This window comes from Megachile rotundata, chromosome 1, assembly GCF_050947335.1.
Source record: "Megachile rotundata isolate GNS110a chromosome 1, iyMegRotu1, whole genome shotgun sequence".
In the NCBI taxonomy this organism is placed as follows: Eukaryota; Metazoa; Arthropoda; class Insecta; order Hymenoptera; family Megachilidae; genus Megachile; species Megachile rotundata.
Genome location: NC_134983.1, coordinates 23,868,755 through 23,886,878, shown reverse-complemented (window position 1 = coordinate 23,886,878; position 18,124 = coordinate 23,868,755). Strand labels below are relative to the sequence as shown.

The 18,124-nt window shown below is 42.8% G+C and overlaps 2 protein-coding genes across 6 annotated transcripts in view; both read left to right on the top strand.

The window, feature by feature from the left end:
• Positions 1-18,124, top strand: part of LOC143264619 (uncharacterized) — a 392,045-nt gene that overhangs the window by 214,858 nt on the left and 159,063 nt on the right. For all 4 annotated transcript variants that reach the window (XR_013038433.1, XM_076532753.1, XM_076532749.1 and 1 more), the window contains one exon: positions 4,568-4,588. Coding sequence is in view for 3 of the 4 variants with exons in the window: in XM_076532753.1 (XP_076388868.1) it covers positions 4,568-4,588 (21 nt within the window). In the remaining variant the exon portion in view is untranslated. The remainder of the gene's footprint in view (positions 1-4,567; positions 4,589-18,124) is intronic.
• LOC100875779 (homeobox protein abdominal-A homolog) overlaps positions 4,624-18,124 on the top strand; it is a 59,573-nt gene continuing 46,072 nt past the window's right edge. Inside the window, exons 1-2 of one of the 2 annotated variants that reach the window (XM_076532670.1) lie at positions 4,624-7,969; positions 15,719-15,751. In XM_076532670.1, the coding sequence (XP_076388785.1) occupies positions 7,216-7,969; positions 15,719-15,751 (787 nt within the window). In that variant the 5' untranslated portion in view covers positions 4,624-7,215. The remainder of the gene's footprint in view (positions 7,970-15,718; positions 15,752-18,124) is intronic. The other variant, XM_076532678.1, reaches the window with a different exon arrangement.

Sequence of the window (18,124 nt, the reverse complement as noted above, 5' to 3'; positions counted from 1 at the left end):
TCGTTTCTTATCTGTGCCTCGTCGGCGTTTTAGGACCGATCTTTCTTCACCACCTCGTCCTCACGCTTTTTCCGCCCTTCGATTGCCGTACTTCGGTTTATCGTGGTCGAAACGAGAGATTGTCGACGACAACCGAGTTCCCTGCACATCTGCGACCTGGTAAATCGTCCTCGTAAAACGTGTTAACGCCAACCATGTCCTTCTGGTATTAATTTTTCAGGCGTATCTTCGTTTGTGTCTAAAACTTCGGTTTAATATTTATCGGCTAGTTTGTTACTTTATTATTGATCATTGTAACTTTATGAACCGTTGTATGTATAATTCGGACTAGTAAAACCTAAAGATCCACGCTACAGTTCTTTCTTTTATAAAATTATAAAAATGAAAAATACGTCATGGTATTAAAACACATAAATTTCAAAACCTATTAACATACCAAACAGGTAAAGAAATATATTATAATAACAGCCGATAAAATTTATTTCTTATCAGTTTAGTGATCGCGCGTTACTTTTCCCTTTTCATTAGTATAATAATGTTAAGAACATTTATATCCGAATAAAACAATGAAATCACAGCATAAACTCACGATCTCGATGGTTACGTCCACACAGTTTTACAAGTTCGCTCATTCCAGAATAGGCTTCGTTAAGATAATAATTGATAAGAGACCGAACGTCGTTTGAATAAAAAAACATGCGCGAAACGCATACCTAATGTTGCACATTAAACATAAAATGTATGTGCATACTCTATGAAGAGCCGAGATCTCCGAATACATAGTTTCAGTATCACGAACATTTTATTATACGCGGTGCATGATGTTCACCTTTCATTTTTAATAAGCGCCGCTTCGTTGCAAATACCTTCACGCGATCCTTTGTTTATTTTTCTCGCGAAACTCGCCAAGAATTCACCGCGATATGCAATCAAGTTCCAGGGCATCGAACGCGTTTCCGTGATTTTACAGCGCGGACCGCAAAAAAATGTGGAAAAACCACCATTTTTGCCGCGGGAAAAGAGAAGAAAAATTCGTGCTGGAAATTTTAAGGTTTCTAAATCATCTATGGATCAAGCAGAAGGCAGAAATATATAATTTTCGTGTTTTTACGTTTAGAGTTTCGAAGATTTAGATAGTTCAGTTTTCAAATTTTTATGATTTGCGAACAAAGATATTTTTTTTGGAGATGTAGGAGTTTCGGGACGTAGAAGTCTAATCTTCAGGAGTCTAAGGATCTGCAGTAATAAGAAAAGATTTAGTGAATCTAGATAAATAATTATGTGGTATGTGGGGAACACATGTATCTAAGGGTGTAAGTATCTAGGGGTACGTGAATCCAAGAATATACAGATGCAGAAATCTAGAGATATAGGATCTAGAAATTTAGAAATATATTTCTGTAAATAACGCAGCCAGATGCGTGTCTCATATTTGCACCCTATCTCGTACATTTTCCTCTGATCCTAAATATCTTGCACAGTTTTCCGTTTCCCAATATACGGAATGTTCGAAAAAAGGTAATGTAGGTAAAATACCCACGAAGTCGGCGAATATCTCGCTAGGTAAAACGGATTTCGCGATAGACGAAAACGAGTCGGTAAAACAGTGGCGTACAAAACGGACCGTGACCTTGACGCGTGATCCGTCGTTAAGCAGTCTAATTGTCCGTTTAATTAGCGGCACTTACACGACAATTAAACGTCGCGTAAGTTGCACACGAACGATTAGATAAACACCGTAAAAAAAGTGACACGTTATGGGGTATTTGCATAATCGAGGTAAAGGATTTTATACATAGTTATTATCTGTAATGTATTCCGTAATATATAATTGCGCGTAATATTCCGTTCGAGCGAATATGGATCGTAATAAACGTCAGCCGATATCGTTTATTTGTTTGCAACAATCTTCGCATTATTTCCCGCGGCCAGATTAATTTGCAACCGGTTGTTAAGGTTCCAGCGAACCCAGTTTGATTTACAGCGAATGGTAGTCAACAGTCAATTCGCAACTCGAGACGTAATTTATTACCAAATTCGAAACGACGGGTAATAGGCCGTAACTTGCCGCGAATAAAATTTATTATTAAATGTATAAGCTTAAAGACACAAAGGATATTGGTTTCCCGCCATCAGCGCCGACTATCTTACGAGTTTCGAGAAATTAATTCGCATCCTTCTCGTTCTTCGTAAATCACGGCGGCTTATCGATTCGCAACAACGTTGCAAATTACTGCGTGATTCGAGTAGTATTAACCGATTAAACGACGGTTATGTCGCAGGATCTGGTACGGAGGATATGCCGGTATGACCAGACCACACGGTTCGGGAATTCCCTTAATCTTCGCGAAGATGGCGCGCTAGGTGCCTCTGTCCCGATCTCCAGGGCGTCACCCCCGGTGCACCCCAGCAGGACCACCGCCCAATTTCTCTTCCCTTCCCTCTTCACGATTTTCTGGGAGCCGACCGTTGAACGGGAATCTCGCCTGGAGAATTCCGTGGCACGTTCGAGGTTCCAGAAGAACCGGACCACCTTTTTATCGAAACATCTTTCCACGTAGGCAGTACACGTTTTGTGTCTTTGTTCGTCTAGCTGACCGTGTCACGATTGCAATTTACAACTGCGATGCCCGTCGACCGGGCATAATTTTCGTCGCGGGGACCTCTTGTCTCTTCTTCGGGGGCATCATTCGTATAATTGGACCTGGGGTCCTCGATGAATTTCGGTACAACGCTGACGACGCTTTTGTCGCGGGTCTGATCGTATGTTTACGTAATTATGGCACCGTCGAATCGTCGGTAGCCAGTCATTCGTTGCGAGACTCGATGTTGGGGAGCCTAAAGTGTTCGGGTCAGGAACCGCTACAAGTTAATTGTACTTTTCTTTCGATGTAGTAATTATTATAAAACTATATAAGGTTATGGAAGTCTCAATTTTATCATTCATTTCACAGATATGGGATCTTTAAATGTTGTAAATGTTTTGAAGCAGTTATTTTGTTTGTTAAGATAGGAACTCTGTATGACGTTTATAAATGAATTTCTACTGATAATTAATATTCGTTAATATATACCCTGGTAAATAAAATGAACAAAGATTAAGCTGATATGTTATCTATCATAATATTACAAATATTTACAACGATGTTTATGCATATGAATTTTATTCAGATCGCCCGCATAAACACCAACACAACATTCTTTAAATGTACTTTTGTAATTATACATAGATCTACTGATAAAAACATCTTCTTGTGAAAAAGGTCAACGAAAATGAATATTGAGCTTGTTTGAATTACAAAGTATCGAGATCGTTAAATTGACGAAATGCAACGGAAAAATATAAAATAGTACGTAGAAAGATCATACGGTTCCTAATCTCTTAAATTCCTGAAAGTACAGAAAGGGGTATAGCAGCCGTTGTTGTTTAGCTCGTTTACTGTATCGTTCGATCTATCGAACCCCATCTCGGCAACAAAGGCGGTGTGGTATTCTTCCTTTTGTACGTCCAGTTGCCGTGCTAGATATCATCAAAATAGGCGGTGTCTTAAAGGATCGAACGGTTTCGATGCGCGTCCCAACTCTGCCAGACTCTTCGCCACTAGTCCTCCCACTAGCTAGGACATTCATCTTCATAGATTAGGTTTAGAAGTGCCACACATCTTCCATATTCTTGTCTGAGATACCTGAGAGACCACGCCTGCTCATCCCTTGTTTTCTTTCCCAATTTCTCGAGTATCCGCCCTGGCAACGTGGAATTTAAGGCTAGGATCGGGATAAGTTGTAATCGAACTTTCGAATGAATTGCAAATTTTATTTTAATCGAAAACCATGAATATGCATTTCCGTGTACAGTCGTCGTTAATGTTTCTGGACCTCGAGACAGCAACGGACGTTGTTTTTTGTATTTGTAAAAAATAACAGCGTTATATCGGTAATGAGCATCGATAGGTATAGGTAATTATAATATAGGTACAGAGACTTAAAGAAAATATTCAGAAATTGCAAGATTATCAATTTAGTTTATGCAGTTCTAAACCTTCTAATGGATTAGATGCAGCAATAAAATAGATAGAATAATTGATCTTTCATTTCTGTTCACCCTGTGGCATGCAATATTTTGCATCGAGTTGTAACAGTGAATTATCAAAGTCCCTATAAATAATTTGGCTAATGGTGCTTATTTGCTTGCAATAATCAATTAGCTGCAATTGGAATTAGAGCTTGCGATGAAAATTATGTCGAGGAAGTACAAGAACTAATAAGATCATTCCATTCGTTAGCAGATCAATTAAAATTGTACCTGCTAATAAAATATTTAAAATACGTGAAAAGAGATGATGTTTATAGGATGCGATATCTTTTATTTGCAATAAAATGACATTGAATAATAAATACGAAACAAATGACAAGCGAACAAAAATTTATTTCTGTAGTCTTGTTCTTCCGAAAAAGATTGAACGACTTACTATTGTTGATTTAACATTGCATTTACTGTTATATAAAATTTTGTTTCTATCATTCAATTCTTCGATACATATCGAATCTAATTTATGTTATGTTTCAGGAGCGGGCAGTGGCATCGAAGGTAAGTACATTTGGATCTTCCGATACGTTGACACCGCGCAATTAATTAATTAATCTCGTAAAGAAAGTGGAACATTATGATAAAATTAAGCAAAACTTGTTCTCCGGGTGTCCAGTCGTTAAAGTCTTTCGTAAAGATCGCGTTACGTCAGCGAAAGTAACCGCGGTACAATAGCAACAGCCGTTTACCTCTTGGCATTGAGTCTCGACACGAAAACAAACAAAGCAGCGTTATATTTAAACCGAAGCTCGTTCGATCCACGAACGTAAGATGGCAAAAAAGAAGGCGATCAATCGAGAGAGAAAGAGCTTCCGCGGATAAGCACGGATATAATAGGCTATTTTTTGTCCGTCGTTGGCAATGTTGGGATCGAGAATGATTTTTTTCCCCCCTGTACCTTTCCACCCTCCGCGGGAACACTCCCTCCTCGGTTCGTTTTCCCGCAACTAGTCTACACCCCTTCCCCTGGTCCCCGCGAGTCGTTTCGTGCCCCATCGCGATGCCACCACTCTGAGAACGCAGGAATGCCGCCGCTATCCCGACCGGGACGAGTTCAGTGGTTTCGAAGAGTCGAGCAGACGACACTGGCGAAACGCGCCAGTTTCGCTCGCATATTCCTCGCGGAAACGGGAAGAGGAACGAGGAACGCTTACGCGAGTCTCCACGGAATCGGAAGGCGAACCGAGCGCCCTCTGGATCGAAGGAGTCTGCCAGAAGAAACGGCCGTGGATTGATCGGACGAATCCGCGTCGAGCTCGTCGAAAAACACGCGGGACGTTATTAAAGGAGTATTACTCCGGCGGGCATTGTTCGAAGCCCCGGTCCGGAACAAAGGCGGAATACCGAACGAACGAAGATATGACCGAACGAGTTGAAGCAAAAACTTGGAGAGGCTGAAAAAACCGTCGCTCAGACTAATCGAGAATTACAATAAGAGCAGAAGGATCGGTAAAACATCGGAAAACTTGGTTTTCGAGTGTGTTTACGCGTTGACCAACGGAGACCTGTCCAAACCTGGAAGCGCAAGAACGCAGGAGGATAAGCACGGAGAAAAAGCGGATAAACGCGTGCGAGAGCAACGTTAAAAAAACTGCTGACTGGGCTGTAAAGCACAGCGGGAAAAAGAAACGAAGCGACGAAGAAGAAAGCGGCCGACAGCGTTCGAAAGAGGAGAGTAGAGATTAGAGAAAAACGGAGAAGCGGAAAAAAAGAAGGAAAGAAATAGAAGGAGAAAGAGAAAGAGAAAATATCGTGCGAGAGAGGTTCGTGAAGCTGCACGATAGCGTGTGCAGGGGTATAAGGCAACGTGGCTGGCAGAACTGCACTGGCAAGAGAGAAGGCACGGAACACGAGCGGATCGGAGCCGAAGAGTAGCGACGCGGCGCGACGAGAGAAAAGCGTGGTATGGACGGAGCGCGAGAACTCGTAGCAGAGGAGCGAGAGCGGCAACCGAAAGCGGCGAAAAGAAACGAGAGAGAGCTGGAAGCATAGGCAGCGACGAAGATCAGAGCGAGTCGGTTCGGCGTGGAGAGAGAGAGCCATTCATCTTGGCGCGCCTAGGCGGCACGCGATTGGTCCACCTCAGATAAGGGAGCGGCGCGATTGGTCGGCTCTGTTTACCAGCTGGTACCCCAGCGCGGTCGAGGATCGTAGAAGAGAGGGGGGAACAGAACGGAGAGACAAGCGGCGCCATTATTGTAAGGGGTTACATTTAGCTGGCCGTGGGTTGTAGTACGCGGCGTTCGGGATAGGGGGCTATAGTACCTTCATGCATGGCCCATAAAGGATTCGTCGACTATCCGAGAAGTACGCAAGAAACGGCTTCTAACACCTGACAGGGGCCACGCTCTTCTCTTCTCTTCTCTCTCCTCGTGCCGTCGCCTCGTTCGCCGTCGCAGCCCAATTTCCTCGCTGGGACCGCTGCGCTGGATCAGCTGGGTGGGCCCGACCGACGAAAGACCCGCTGCTTTATTGTCGCTGGTCGTCCCGATGTGGAAGGAATCGTAATTACCATAAAGGAATCGTAACGTCGGCCCGAAAACCATACCCGCTCGTCGGATCCTTATCCCACGGTGTGATCGACGACCCGACGACGCGCGTCCACCATCGAAGAGCTAACGAATGATTTGGAAGTCGTTCCGGTGTGTTTGCCCGTCCGCCGTCGCGAACTCTCCGCCGATCGCGGTCGTCCTATCGAACGACGCGTCGATCCTCGATGGGTTCGCGTCCGCTATCGTTTCTGTGATAATGTGTAAAGTTGCGTAAGTGACGATTAAAAGTGGGGGTCAAAGGTAACGGATAAGGAAGGGAAGGTAGAAGGACAGCCGGAGGAGGAGAAGGAACAAGTGAAAGAAAAGAAAGAAGAGCTGGAAAGAAAGCGAGACCGAACAGTAAACCGAGTGCGCGGTGCGGTTGGGTGCAACGAGAAAATCCAGGTATAGATTTTCGGTATCGATCGAGGAAAATAATAAAAACGGGTGTGATCGCTGGTACAAGAAAGTGCGCAAACGATGAAGCATCAGCCGGCATCGCCGGCACGGCGTCGGTGTTGAGACACCGGACCCGGGTCTCCGTGTCCGGGCGTGTCCTCGGCATCGAGTCCGAGATCGGCACCGGCGGCAGTCGATATGAGTTCGAAATTCATAATCGATAGTATGCTACCTAAGTACCATCAACAGTTCCATCATCAACAGTTGTTCTCGAGCGCGAATCCCGGCACGATTCAGGCGTGCACGACAAGTCCGGCCACCGCCAGTCTAGAATCCAGTTTATCCGCGGCTGCAGTCGCGGCCGCGGCAGTGAATTACGCGCAACAGCACAATTCGCCTAGCCCGACGGGTTCGAGTCCCCAGCATTCAGGAAGTTCGGCGTCCACCTCACCGGCGGCACGCACCACATCCAGCATGTATCCGTACGTGTCGGCGGCAGCGGCGCACCATCATCATCAGCAACAGCAAGCGGTCGCGGCGGCGGCCTTCGGTGCCACGTCCAGCATGGTGCCAGGCTTCGGCTCGACCGCGGCTTCGAGCGCCGCGTTGGCCGCGGCCGCGGCCGTCGACGCCGCAACCGCCGGCGACAAGTCTTGCCGTTATACCGCCAGTCTCACCGGAAATGTAGCACCCACGTCCGCGGACCCGATGGTCAATTACACTCTCGGGCATCATCATCAGAACGGCGCTACGCCCGGTAGCTTGGTCTCCTCGGCGTCGGCCTCGTCGGCCGTGTCGGCCGCGTCCGCGTCCATGGCCGCCGCCGCGCAGTTTTATCATCAGGCAGCCGCTGCATCGGCCGTCGTCGATCCTCTCACGTCCTGCCAACAACCCACCACCGGACAACCCGGCATCTCGGACATACCTCGATATCCCTGGATGTCGATCACCGGTGAGTTCAACCTGCTTTCTTATTCTTCTGCTCGCTACCGATTCTCTCTTTTGCGCTTTTTACTCGTTCCTAGTTCAACCATGCATGCTCGTGTAGTTACACCCTCGAGTCGCTCCGGTAAGCAGCTGGAGTGTTGTTCCGCTACGATGAACAAAGTCGAATATTGTTGAACGGGCAATCGTTTGCCCACCATCTCGAGATTAGAGAGCTAAGGTGGCTTACGAGTTAACCGCGTGTATCGCGCGATCGTGTTATAACCGTTTAACATTTCCTTCTTACAAGCGAATGATGCGAAGCGGCGATAAGTACTAATAGCATCCAGAAATATCGGTCGATCTTTCGACTCTAGCCTTTTTTACGTTTCTATGCGAAATAGGCGTCATTACGCGCGAAAACCTCTTTCTATTTTGTTACAGCGTTATAGATACCTGTCGCGCAATGTCTGCGTGCAGCGGTATTGTATGAAAATCGTATATTACCACTTTACGCGATAGTGAAAGATTGTAGAATCATGTAGGTTACTTTGCAATCGAATTGTTACGATTTATTATGGTACAAAAAACGATAGGCCTTTCTCGAAAGTCGTTATTTCTTATAGTTTTCACTCTTTGGGCTGTTCATGAGGTCCCAAGATTCTTTCACCCTCGGGCAGCCGACGCTAGGTCAGCCATGACCCTTACCTACGAAATTATTCAAGGGTATTTGAATGATGGACGTATCGGTTTTTGAATAAAAGGGTTTCACACAACGTACTTCATAGAATAGTATTCTAGGATTAGAATAAAAACAATACATGGTATAAAATTATATCTAAATTGTTATTATCTTAGTAACTGTCCGGCTGAGCATTAATAACGTTAATACATTCACTCTTCAGTAAATTAACCCAGTCCTAGTTTGGAATATGGAAGTTTAATCTGGATTCAGTACTGTAATTCTTGCAGCAATTATATGAAGATTGTTGATCATAAATTTCTGAGATTTGCTGTCAAACATGTCTTCCACACTGTAACTGTGATATTATGGGTTCGCATTTGACCAAAAAATTTCGAATAGCATCACAAGTACTCGAATCCTGTAAGAATTAATTTCAGAGTCAATTTGTATCATCCAAGTAGTTTTTAAGTATACGGAATGAAACGTCACCATCTACGAAAAATATCCAAATTCAATATAGCAAAGTTCGGGCTTTGTCCATATTGAATTTAATCCCATCTCCAGCGATAAGCTGGCTCCGGATGATGGATCCGTCGATTCGTGACCGCTATCGTTTGTATTCAATATGGCGTTAAATTGACCGTGCAGGAAAGAAAGAAACAACGTGGAATCAATAATAGAATTGCTTTATCGAGACTGTGAAATGGCCTATTCGGCACGTCGTCATCTTGCTCGTTGTATTACGCTATCGACACGCGTTAATGACTTGGCGTCACATGTTATTCTTAATAATGCGCTCGGCAGATAACGATAACGTCCGCGTCTGTTGCATGATCGTTAAATCCAGTCGATTTTGTACGAGTATTGTTATTGAACGTAGTGTCACGAATTTTCAAGTACGGGTAACACTGCTCCGTGTAATAAAATACACTTGCTTCGGGTGTGGATTTATCGTGAAAATTGGATTGGACAAATTATCTCGTTTCTTTTAGAAATTCGACTATGAATCGTATATACAGCTGATGGATGTGGAATCTTTTTTGTTCTCGACGTTTATTCCGATATCTATCTACTGGAGTCGGTCTAATTACTTCGAGTTGGATTGAGAATTATTTGTAACATCTATAGAGGAACTGCGAAAGGTTATCGTCGATGTAAATATATATTTAATACAAAATTTCGCTGACTGAAAGTGGCACGCGATTTGCAACATCCACTGTGTACCACACACATCTTTTACGCCATGTTTTTATACCCTTCAATCTCCCATCTCTATCTCTTTATAACAGATGATAAACTTCGTTAACCTTGACAGTGTTTTTATACAATGCTCTGAAAGGGTGTCCAAAATCTGATCGCGCATTGCCACTTGTTTTACAAATTCTGGTCAAGGTTCACTAATAAAATACAAATTCCAATGAATAATAGTCTTGTAATAGCTAGGGTTTAAAGCGTAAATGACAATAGATGCTCATGATTGTCCAGATTTTGAGAGACTCCCTAAGTTTCAAGAGTACTTACGCTCTCAGAAAGAAGAAATCATTGACACATAAAGTGTCATTAATATCGTCTACTGATAAGCACCGGACTTTTTGGCGGGTGCAATAATACCGCCGCTATCGTTATCGAGAAATACGAGCTTTATCTGTACACGAATTTCTTGTTCCTTTCTCTTTTGGCATTAACATACTTGCTGTGTCTATTATTCGTTTGTATACTACCGTTTTGAAACCATAAATACGATATGAGAAACTGGGAATGAACGGTTGTTCCATCGATGTTGAAGAGTGGATGAAAACTGACCTACGGTACACGTGTTTATAGTTATTCTTTCTGCAGGGGGCACTGTTCAAGCATTGTTACACCTTCGTAAAATCCTTGTTAAAAGCACCGTCGGTTCCCACTGAAGTAGCACTGTCATAAGCTAATTGTTACGATACATTAATATGGAGCTCACGTCATCATAAATATACAGATTGGTCTAGTTCTTCCTGAGGCTATAAGGACTTAGCATAAATTTTTACAACGTTAATTCGAGTTTCTTATCTGTGCTATCGTGCAGAATGATAGATTTGATTAAACGAGGTACAATTAGTTTCCACAATTAGTGTCTGGAGAAGCTGAGATAAATACGAGAAAGGAAAATAGGTTCTTTCGGGTTCGATAACTTTGATGATAGCGTTAAATCTGGTAACGGAACTAACCTGGAATACGTATTTGGATGGAGCGATTGAACCAGAAGCAAATGATGGAACTTTTCCAGCAGAAACTCAATTTTTATAAAAATTATCGAATCAAATTATTGATGGTTTTAAATGCGTGTCTGAAACGAAGCATAAGATTTTATTTAATATTTCGAACGTCGTAAAACGTATCACGAGGACAAAAACGTTGACACGAATGCTCGTGACTGGAACGTGTTTTCGTGTCACAGAAAAAGCAAGCTAATTTTCAGGCACATGCATTAATTTACAGAAGAAACAGTCGTATTCGTCTATAATCGCGGTTGCAAGAAAAACACGGCAATAAAAGACACAGTTATTTGGAAATTCGTCGATTTGCAATTTGCCGGAAACAATAGCGTCACTTTGGCAGGCCTCGAGACGTCGCGTCTAGTCGGTTCGGCGACCAAGCTATTCACCGTGTTCCGCCATAATGTATTTTCGCTTGTATCGCTTGTAGCAGCGCCTTTGTCCGGCGTATTAGCACGAACAAAGTGGCCGAGGGAGTTTTAACGCGTGTATTTGCGACGGACAAGCGAAACTTAACCTCGTGTCGTTGATGCTTCGTTTCTTCGCGGTGATGGCGGCTGAATAGCTATTCGCGTATTTTTAACAGCCGACCAATACGCTCTTCGTATTGTTTTTTGTGTTTGCTGCCGCGATGACTCGCGCGAAACAACGGGAATAAATTTTCGACGGATACTTCTTTTGTCTTCTGAGCAGAATTTAATGAAAACCGTTCAAGGTTTCGGCGGAAATAACACTCATCGGGAGATTTTGTCTTCGGGATTTGTGTTAAATCGGATGACGTTAATTCTTCGGAGCATTGAGACGACAGTTTAGGTTTCATTTTATAACCATTTTTTTTATATTTCATTAATTATGAGGCCCTTTTGTTTACTAATAAAAACGGACATTGGGCGAAATAACAAGGAATAACTTTGTAGGTCTGGGTCACTATTGACCCGGTACACGAGGGTTAATACCGTATCAGAAATTTAATAGATTAGACACTTTGAACTTAGACACTTCCACGTTTTATAAAAATTGACTTAATTAAATGTATCTAATCGTCAGACGTATTTTTCCAAATTTTATTACACTCTAAGCAAGTCGACATTTTGCCACACATTTGAAGCCACTACGTTATTTTATCTGGGTAGATTCTTCCGACCCTAATGTTCCAAGTAGAAAAGCAAGATTACCTGTTTTCGGTGATATTCACTTTTAACCTCGGGTTCTACAAACTCTATAGACAACTTTACTTGAAGTTGACGACCGTTGGAACAGAAATTTTCTTTCGAGGTAGATAGCGTGCCGCACTTTCATTCTTTCGTGAAACAGTAGACTTTGAGGTGTACTTTATTCAACGGATGACAAAGTCCGACTGACATGTCGAATTTCGAGACACACTGTCGAAATGAGTATCTGATCACGAATATTATAATTTGGTTGTAGACAAGTTCTTTCTTCGATTGCTTGCTGCCAGGACAGTTACGCCATCTTGAATCCTTTGCACGACAGTTTTTACATGCTCTATCAAAAGTTTTTTTTATATCCTTCGATACAATTAACGTGTTGTCATATCTTTCACATGTAGATTGTAACTATAATATTTCTCTATTCAACAAGGTTTATGTTACACTCATTAACTGGAACTTGTGTTATTTGAGTCCATGTTTTTCGATAAGGGGAGATCACATTATATGGTCACCTGATATACCAAAAGATTTTGTAAATTTTGTACACTAACCATATGCCCGAAAATAGCCTATCATCTTGTAAGTAACCTAGCGTGATGCATTCACCACGAATTATGTGGCAACGTGTTCGGTCACCATGTATTGCATTCGCTATGCAATGTTTTCTAAATGTATTTTATTTGCTTTGCAGTGTATCCTCCATGTGTGGTATTTTGTGCGTTGCATTCCTCGCGTGTTGTATTTCCTCTGTGTTGTGTGCACGTGTTGTATATGTCGTGTGTTGTATTCTCCATGTACTGTATAATAACGCGGTAGGTTGTTACGCATTGTATTTTCTGCGCGTTGTTTTCCACGCATTGTGGTTTCCATGTATTACATTTTCCACGCGATTTCCTTTTGTTGTTGTATTTTCCACGTGATGTATTTTCCACACGTTGTATTTTCCTTGCGTTGTACTTTCCTTGCGTTTTATTTTCCACGTGTTGTATCCACTAGACACTGTACTTTCTAAGGGTGTATCTTCACATTCTATCCAAAACGAATTTCACTGCCACCCGTTATATAGTAACACGTTCTAAGCAATATCCACGTTTAACATTATTGCAATATAAACGGTTCCTAACTTAAAGTGTTATTAGACGTCTACGATAACCAAAATTCAGTAATCAATGCTTCTCTAGCGCTAGACTTTAAATTACATCGTTGACAAAACTTTCTCTGTCTTTGGCATTCTTTATGATACGCACAAGGAGCGGATACATACTTGGATGAAGTTGTAAACATTCGGTATGCAAATTATTTTCTGAAGCCTGTTCCGTTATCAGCACCGTGTAATAACGTTTTCTCGTAGCGCATTAAACGTTCATGCGTTTTTTTCATCGGCACAAAATGAGGAGAGAAAGATGCGCATTATATTTGCGAATTACTCGTGCTGTAAGTTATCTTTTGGACAGACTGACGGCTTTTCAACAGAACTGTTGCCCAGCTGTTAACCGTTTGACTGTTACTAACTGAGTTGTTTCAATACAGAACTTGCTCTTTGTGCATGGCGAGAGGCTGACCAATTAATTATTAATTATTCGATTTTGGAGATAGAACAGGTCTCGGTTTTATTCGATACATCTCTTTCATCTCTTTCGTTTTACTTTCAAAGCTATCGAGTTCATGTTTAGGTAGAAATCTTTAAATTTTTACATATATGCGTAGTTGAGTTATTTTTATTAGTTTTTTAAATTCATGATCGCAGGGAATAAAACACGAGGGTTGCAAGTTAATTTATTAATTTAATGCATAGTCGGAAACGGTTTGAACAAAGAAGTTGCGCTAATCGCAGCCATCTTCCGGCGCTCAGGCATTTTTCGAAGGCGACCGTCGCGCCGCGTTCGCAAAATGGCTACGACAGCGCCGATAGCATCAAACCGACGGATAAATCGCAAAGCAGTCATCATTTTTTCTCAACACGTGCTTCGCTATAATTTACAACTACCGTCAGTTTATATTAGCGGTAATCATTGGCGTAACCAGGCGAGGGTCGGAGTGACCCAAACCGTCATAAACGTTATACCTGGGGGCCAGTAACCCAAGTCTATTTTCCTCGCTTATAAAAAAAGAAAGTAGGCACACTGCCAATATTTTCTTGCACAAAAATAAAATAGGAGAAACGGAGGAGTGGACTTAGTTCACAGGTATAAAATTAATTAAAATAACAAATATTTGTTGGTTAATCAGAAATTAATTTGTAGAATCGTGTAGATCAAAATGTAACACAGAATGCAACTGAACAAAGACTGCATTAACGTTCATATTTCCTGGCGTTACGAATTACGTTAGAACTAAATAACGCCAGACACTCGATAGATAGGAGATCTGGCTCCCTTTCTAGTTACGCCAATGGTCGCAATAGTTGCCACTAGATCGACGAAGAAACATCAGCGAACAGAGACGGCTGTCTTTTTTTTTTCTTCATCCGACGTGGCGCTGCGAGTCTTATCGGGCAACGTTCGCAAGAAGTGTCTATTCGTGATTCAATAAAGTCCTTATCTGCTTTACGAGTGCGTAAGAATAACTTTACGAGGCGAGAACGAAGGGAACGGCAATTCCCTCGGCGATAGTCGTCAGAACGTAATGCAAAAGATTTATTGGGATGAATTCCGAGCCGCGGTTGGATGGCGTCTCGAACAACGAATAGTCGTTGATTAGATTCCGCGATCAGAACTCCTCTGCTTCAGCTTTCGAAACAGTTTGTTCGCGTCCTTTCGATCGGACTTTGCGTTACCGACGTCAGCCTAATCCGACATTTTCGTTTAATCGCGGAGTCAGTGCTGTCACTTTAGTTTGTAGGACCCGGGGTAGAAGTCGGTACCGAATATATTTACCGTAGATTTCGTTATATTGCCGTGATCTCTGTGTGCTCTACTACTATGTATTATACTGATACGTGTTATATCGCCTCGCGTTGTACCGCTATGCGCTGAATGGTTGAGGGTTATACCGCAAGACGTTGTAATATTACGCGTTGGATTACTACGTGTTGAAATTCTACGCGTTGTTATACTTCGCACTGAAGTACCACTTGTTATGTCACGTATTGTTACACGTTATGTTCTCTACGCGTTGTATGCGCCACCCGTTATATCGCCCGTTTCGCATCATCTCGCTCCATATACCCGCAAAATGTGCTTTCTCGAAACTGATTTATTTAATTTTCGCAAAATTCGAAAGGTCATAAAAGCGGGTCGCGGGGTAATTGCCCCGTTCGGTCGTCTCTAACGCCGATACTGCACAGAAAACGAAGAAAGGAAGGAACACGGGATTAAGCCCGATACGGTCGAACGTTCACGATCGTTCCTCTAATCCTCGTTCCTAGCAGGCGAAGTTACAGCGAGAGAAGCTTTGCGTGTCGAGTTGCCGCGAATTTCCTACTTTCTAATTGCGTATCCGTTGGAATAAGTTTCGCTTACACGCGGCTTCTCTCTCCGTCTTCCTTTATCTCTTTCGGTAACCGCATTCTCTATCGTGCCTCTCCGTGCTTGTGGTGGGTAGTTTTATCTGAAGTGCATGCTTTTTCACGGTTCGGTTGAAACGCCAGATAATTTTCCTATCGGATCGATTTGATGCTCTCTTTCCCTCTGTTCTTAATTACAGTTGGTTTTTATTTCTGCTTTCAGATTGGATGAGCCCGTTCGACAGAGTCGTGTGCGGTGAGTACCATCTCTTATTCTCGTTATCATTCTCGCTATTCGCTGAAACATCTTTGCAGAAAATATATTTTTTTTCCTTTTCTTGATATTGAAGACGAGGTTTTTCTGTTCGATTCCGAAACGAGAGCATTTTCGTACTTTCTTACTTCGAAATTGCTCGTATCTCCGGTTAGGCCAAGTTTACATAGTAATAGAGTGAAGATAGCCTCGCTATAACTCCGTTCGTGAACCTGGAAGTTGAACACACGGTGACTCGAGTAAGAGTCTCGAACATCGAACGGAACGTTAAAGATCGTTCACTGGAAACGGTCAAGGAGGTAAAACGAGGCAGGGCAAATCCGAGGGCGCCGCCACATATGGCAGCCATATTTCTCGACGCACGAGAACCACTTCCATTCACGGAACGCACATAGTCGTGCAAGATGGTTACCACTTTCTCGTGGTTCCTATTTCGACCGAATTTCCAACTTCTGAGCGGAAATTGTTAACCTCGCGACGCGTTCCTTCGTCGGAAACTGAGATCATTAAGCTGAACGGTTTCGCAAGATTTGAGGTTACGTTCTCTCGCATGGTATACGCGCGAGGTTCCTCGACGGAGCAAGTTTAGAGCAAGCTCGGAGTTGAACGATAAAAGCAGCGTGTGCGTGTGCACCGTTAAACTTCACTCACAATTTCAAGCAACGGCGTTAAGAGCTAATCCGTGCGCCTGTTCCGCGTTTGATCTCGATGCTTCGGCAGTTGGCGCTTTTATAAGATGGCGCTGCGCTCCGATTCGTAACGTCGATGAAAAAAAGTGTCCTCGACGTAGCCAGACCGTCGTTAAAAAGTGTGTCAGTGGAAAGTCAAGGGCAAGTATGTAGAGGTCGTTTACTCGAATCTTGGTGCCGGTAACACGTGCTACTGACTCGGTACCCTATTCGTTTATGTTGGTCGCGCATGCAAGAAGGACATGTATACGGCTAACTACACCTGTCGTCGCCGTGATAATGTTGCCCGCAAATTATCCCCGTGACTATCTTTTATACGGCCTATTACAGGCCCCGCTATGACGGAGTAATAGCGTTTAGGTGAAAGTAAAACTTCTGCCGTCGGGCTTATCGCGATGGTTTATTTACATTGGCCGAATCATAATTTCAAATAAGGGTACCGTGATTGCCATGGGAAGTCGATCGCGTACGATCATCGCTGTTAACCTATCAGCGTATCGACTCCCAATTTGTTCCGGTTATGCTGTTATTGCGGCCAAACCTTCGAATTAAAATAAACGTAACGATTAATCCTTCTTTATATTCCTTACTTATCGATCTTTTACCATTACGTACATTAACTTATTCAAATTTTTTGAAAATCGCATATTAGGTATCAGACTGTTAGTTGTAAAGTAGAAATGTTAAAACAGTTATCTCTGTGGGCGTTTACTTACACGCATCTTCGAAAATCGACTGCTAATTGTTCGAGACCCAGTAGGTGTACTTAACCATGTGTTGAACTATGGTTAATATCCAATCAAGATAAAACCTCTCGTACTTTCATTACCGTGACAATACGTATCTATGCATGTTAGTCAATTAAAGCATACAGCAATCAAGTCATTAATGCACGACAGAGCACAAATGTCTTCTAAGAGCATCAAAATAGTAAATTGTTTGGCAATCAGCTTGCAATGATCGTAGCAGTGGCGGTGCGGTAAAAGACTTAACGAGTGTCTCAGGTTCTTAACGGCTCGCGTATCGATATCAAAGACGAATTGGCTCGTGTTTTACAAACACGATTGTGTAAGCAGGTTTCGAGTTGCGGCTCCGTGGATGCGTCGCTTTTCTGGTGGCGTCGACGGCGACGAAGCGTCCATGCGCGAAAGAGACGTGACGTTAATGCATTTGGAAGTTGGGGTGCGTCAGCCGAAATACCTGTGGGAACGTTGTACAGAGACCTCCAGGATGTTTGACTAATTGCAATTGAAGTTATGTACGCGAATCAACGTTAGTCCCGGACGCAAGATGCATAATGCATGTCTCTCGTTCCTCGTTTATTTCTTTTACCTCGATCTCTTTTGCATGGATAATCGCGATGCGCGGACACTCGCCAGTTCTTCAACCTGTCTAGTTCGTTGCAAAAATTGATCGATGGCGCAATGCAAATTAATTGTTATTCTTAATCGTTATCCACATCCTTCGTTTGCATTCGTCGACCCCGGTAGAATGTACTTCGGCCCAACTTTGCATTAATTTTTAAGCGTATGTAAAATAGCTGTTTAGTTCTTGTAACTTTTATGAGGTATTGGGGAATTTGCAACTTTAGAATTTTTGTTGTTTGGGACGCTGAGAATTTGGGGTTTTGGAATTTTTACAATTTAGGATTTTGTCGTTTCCGAGT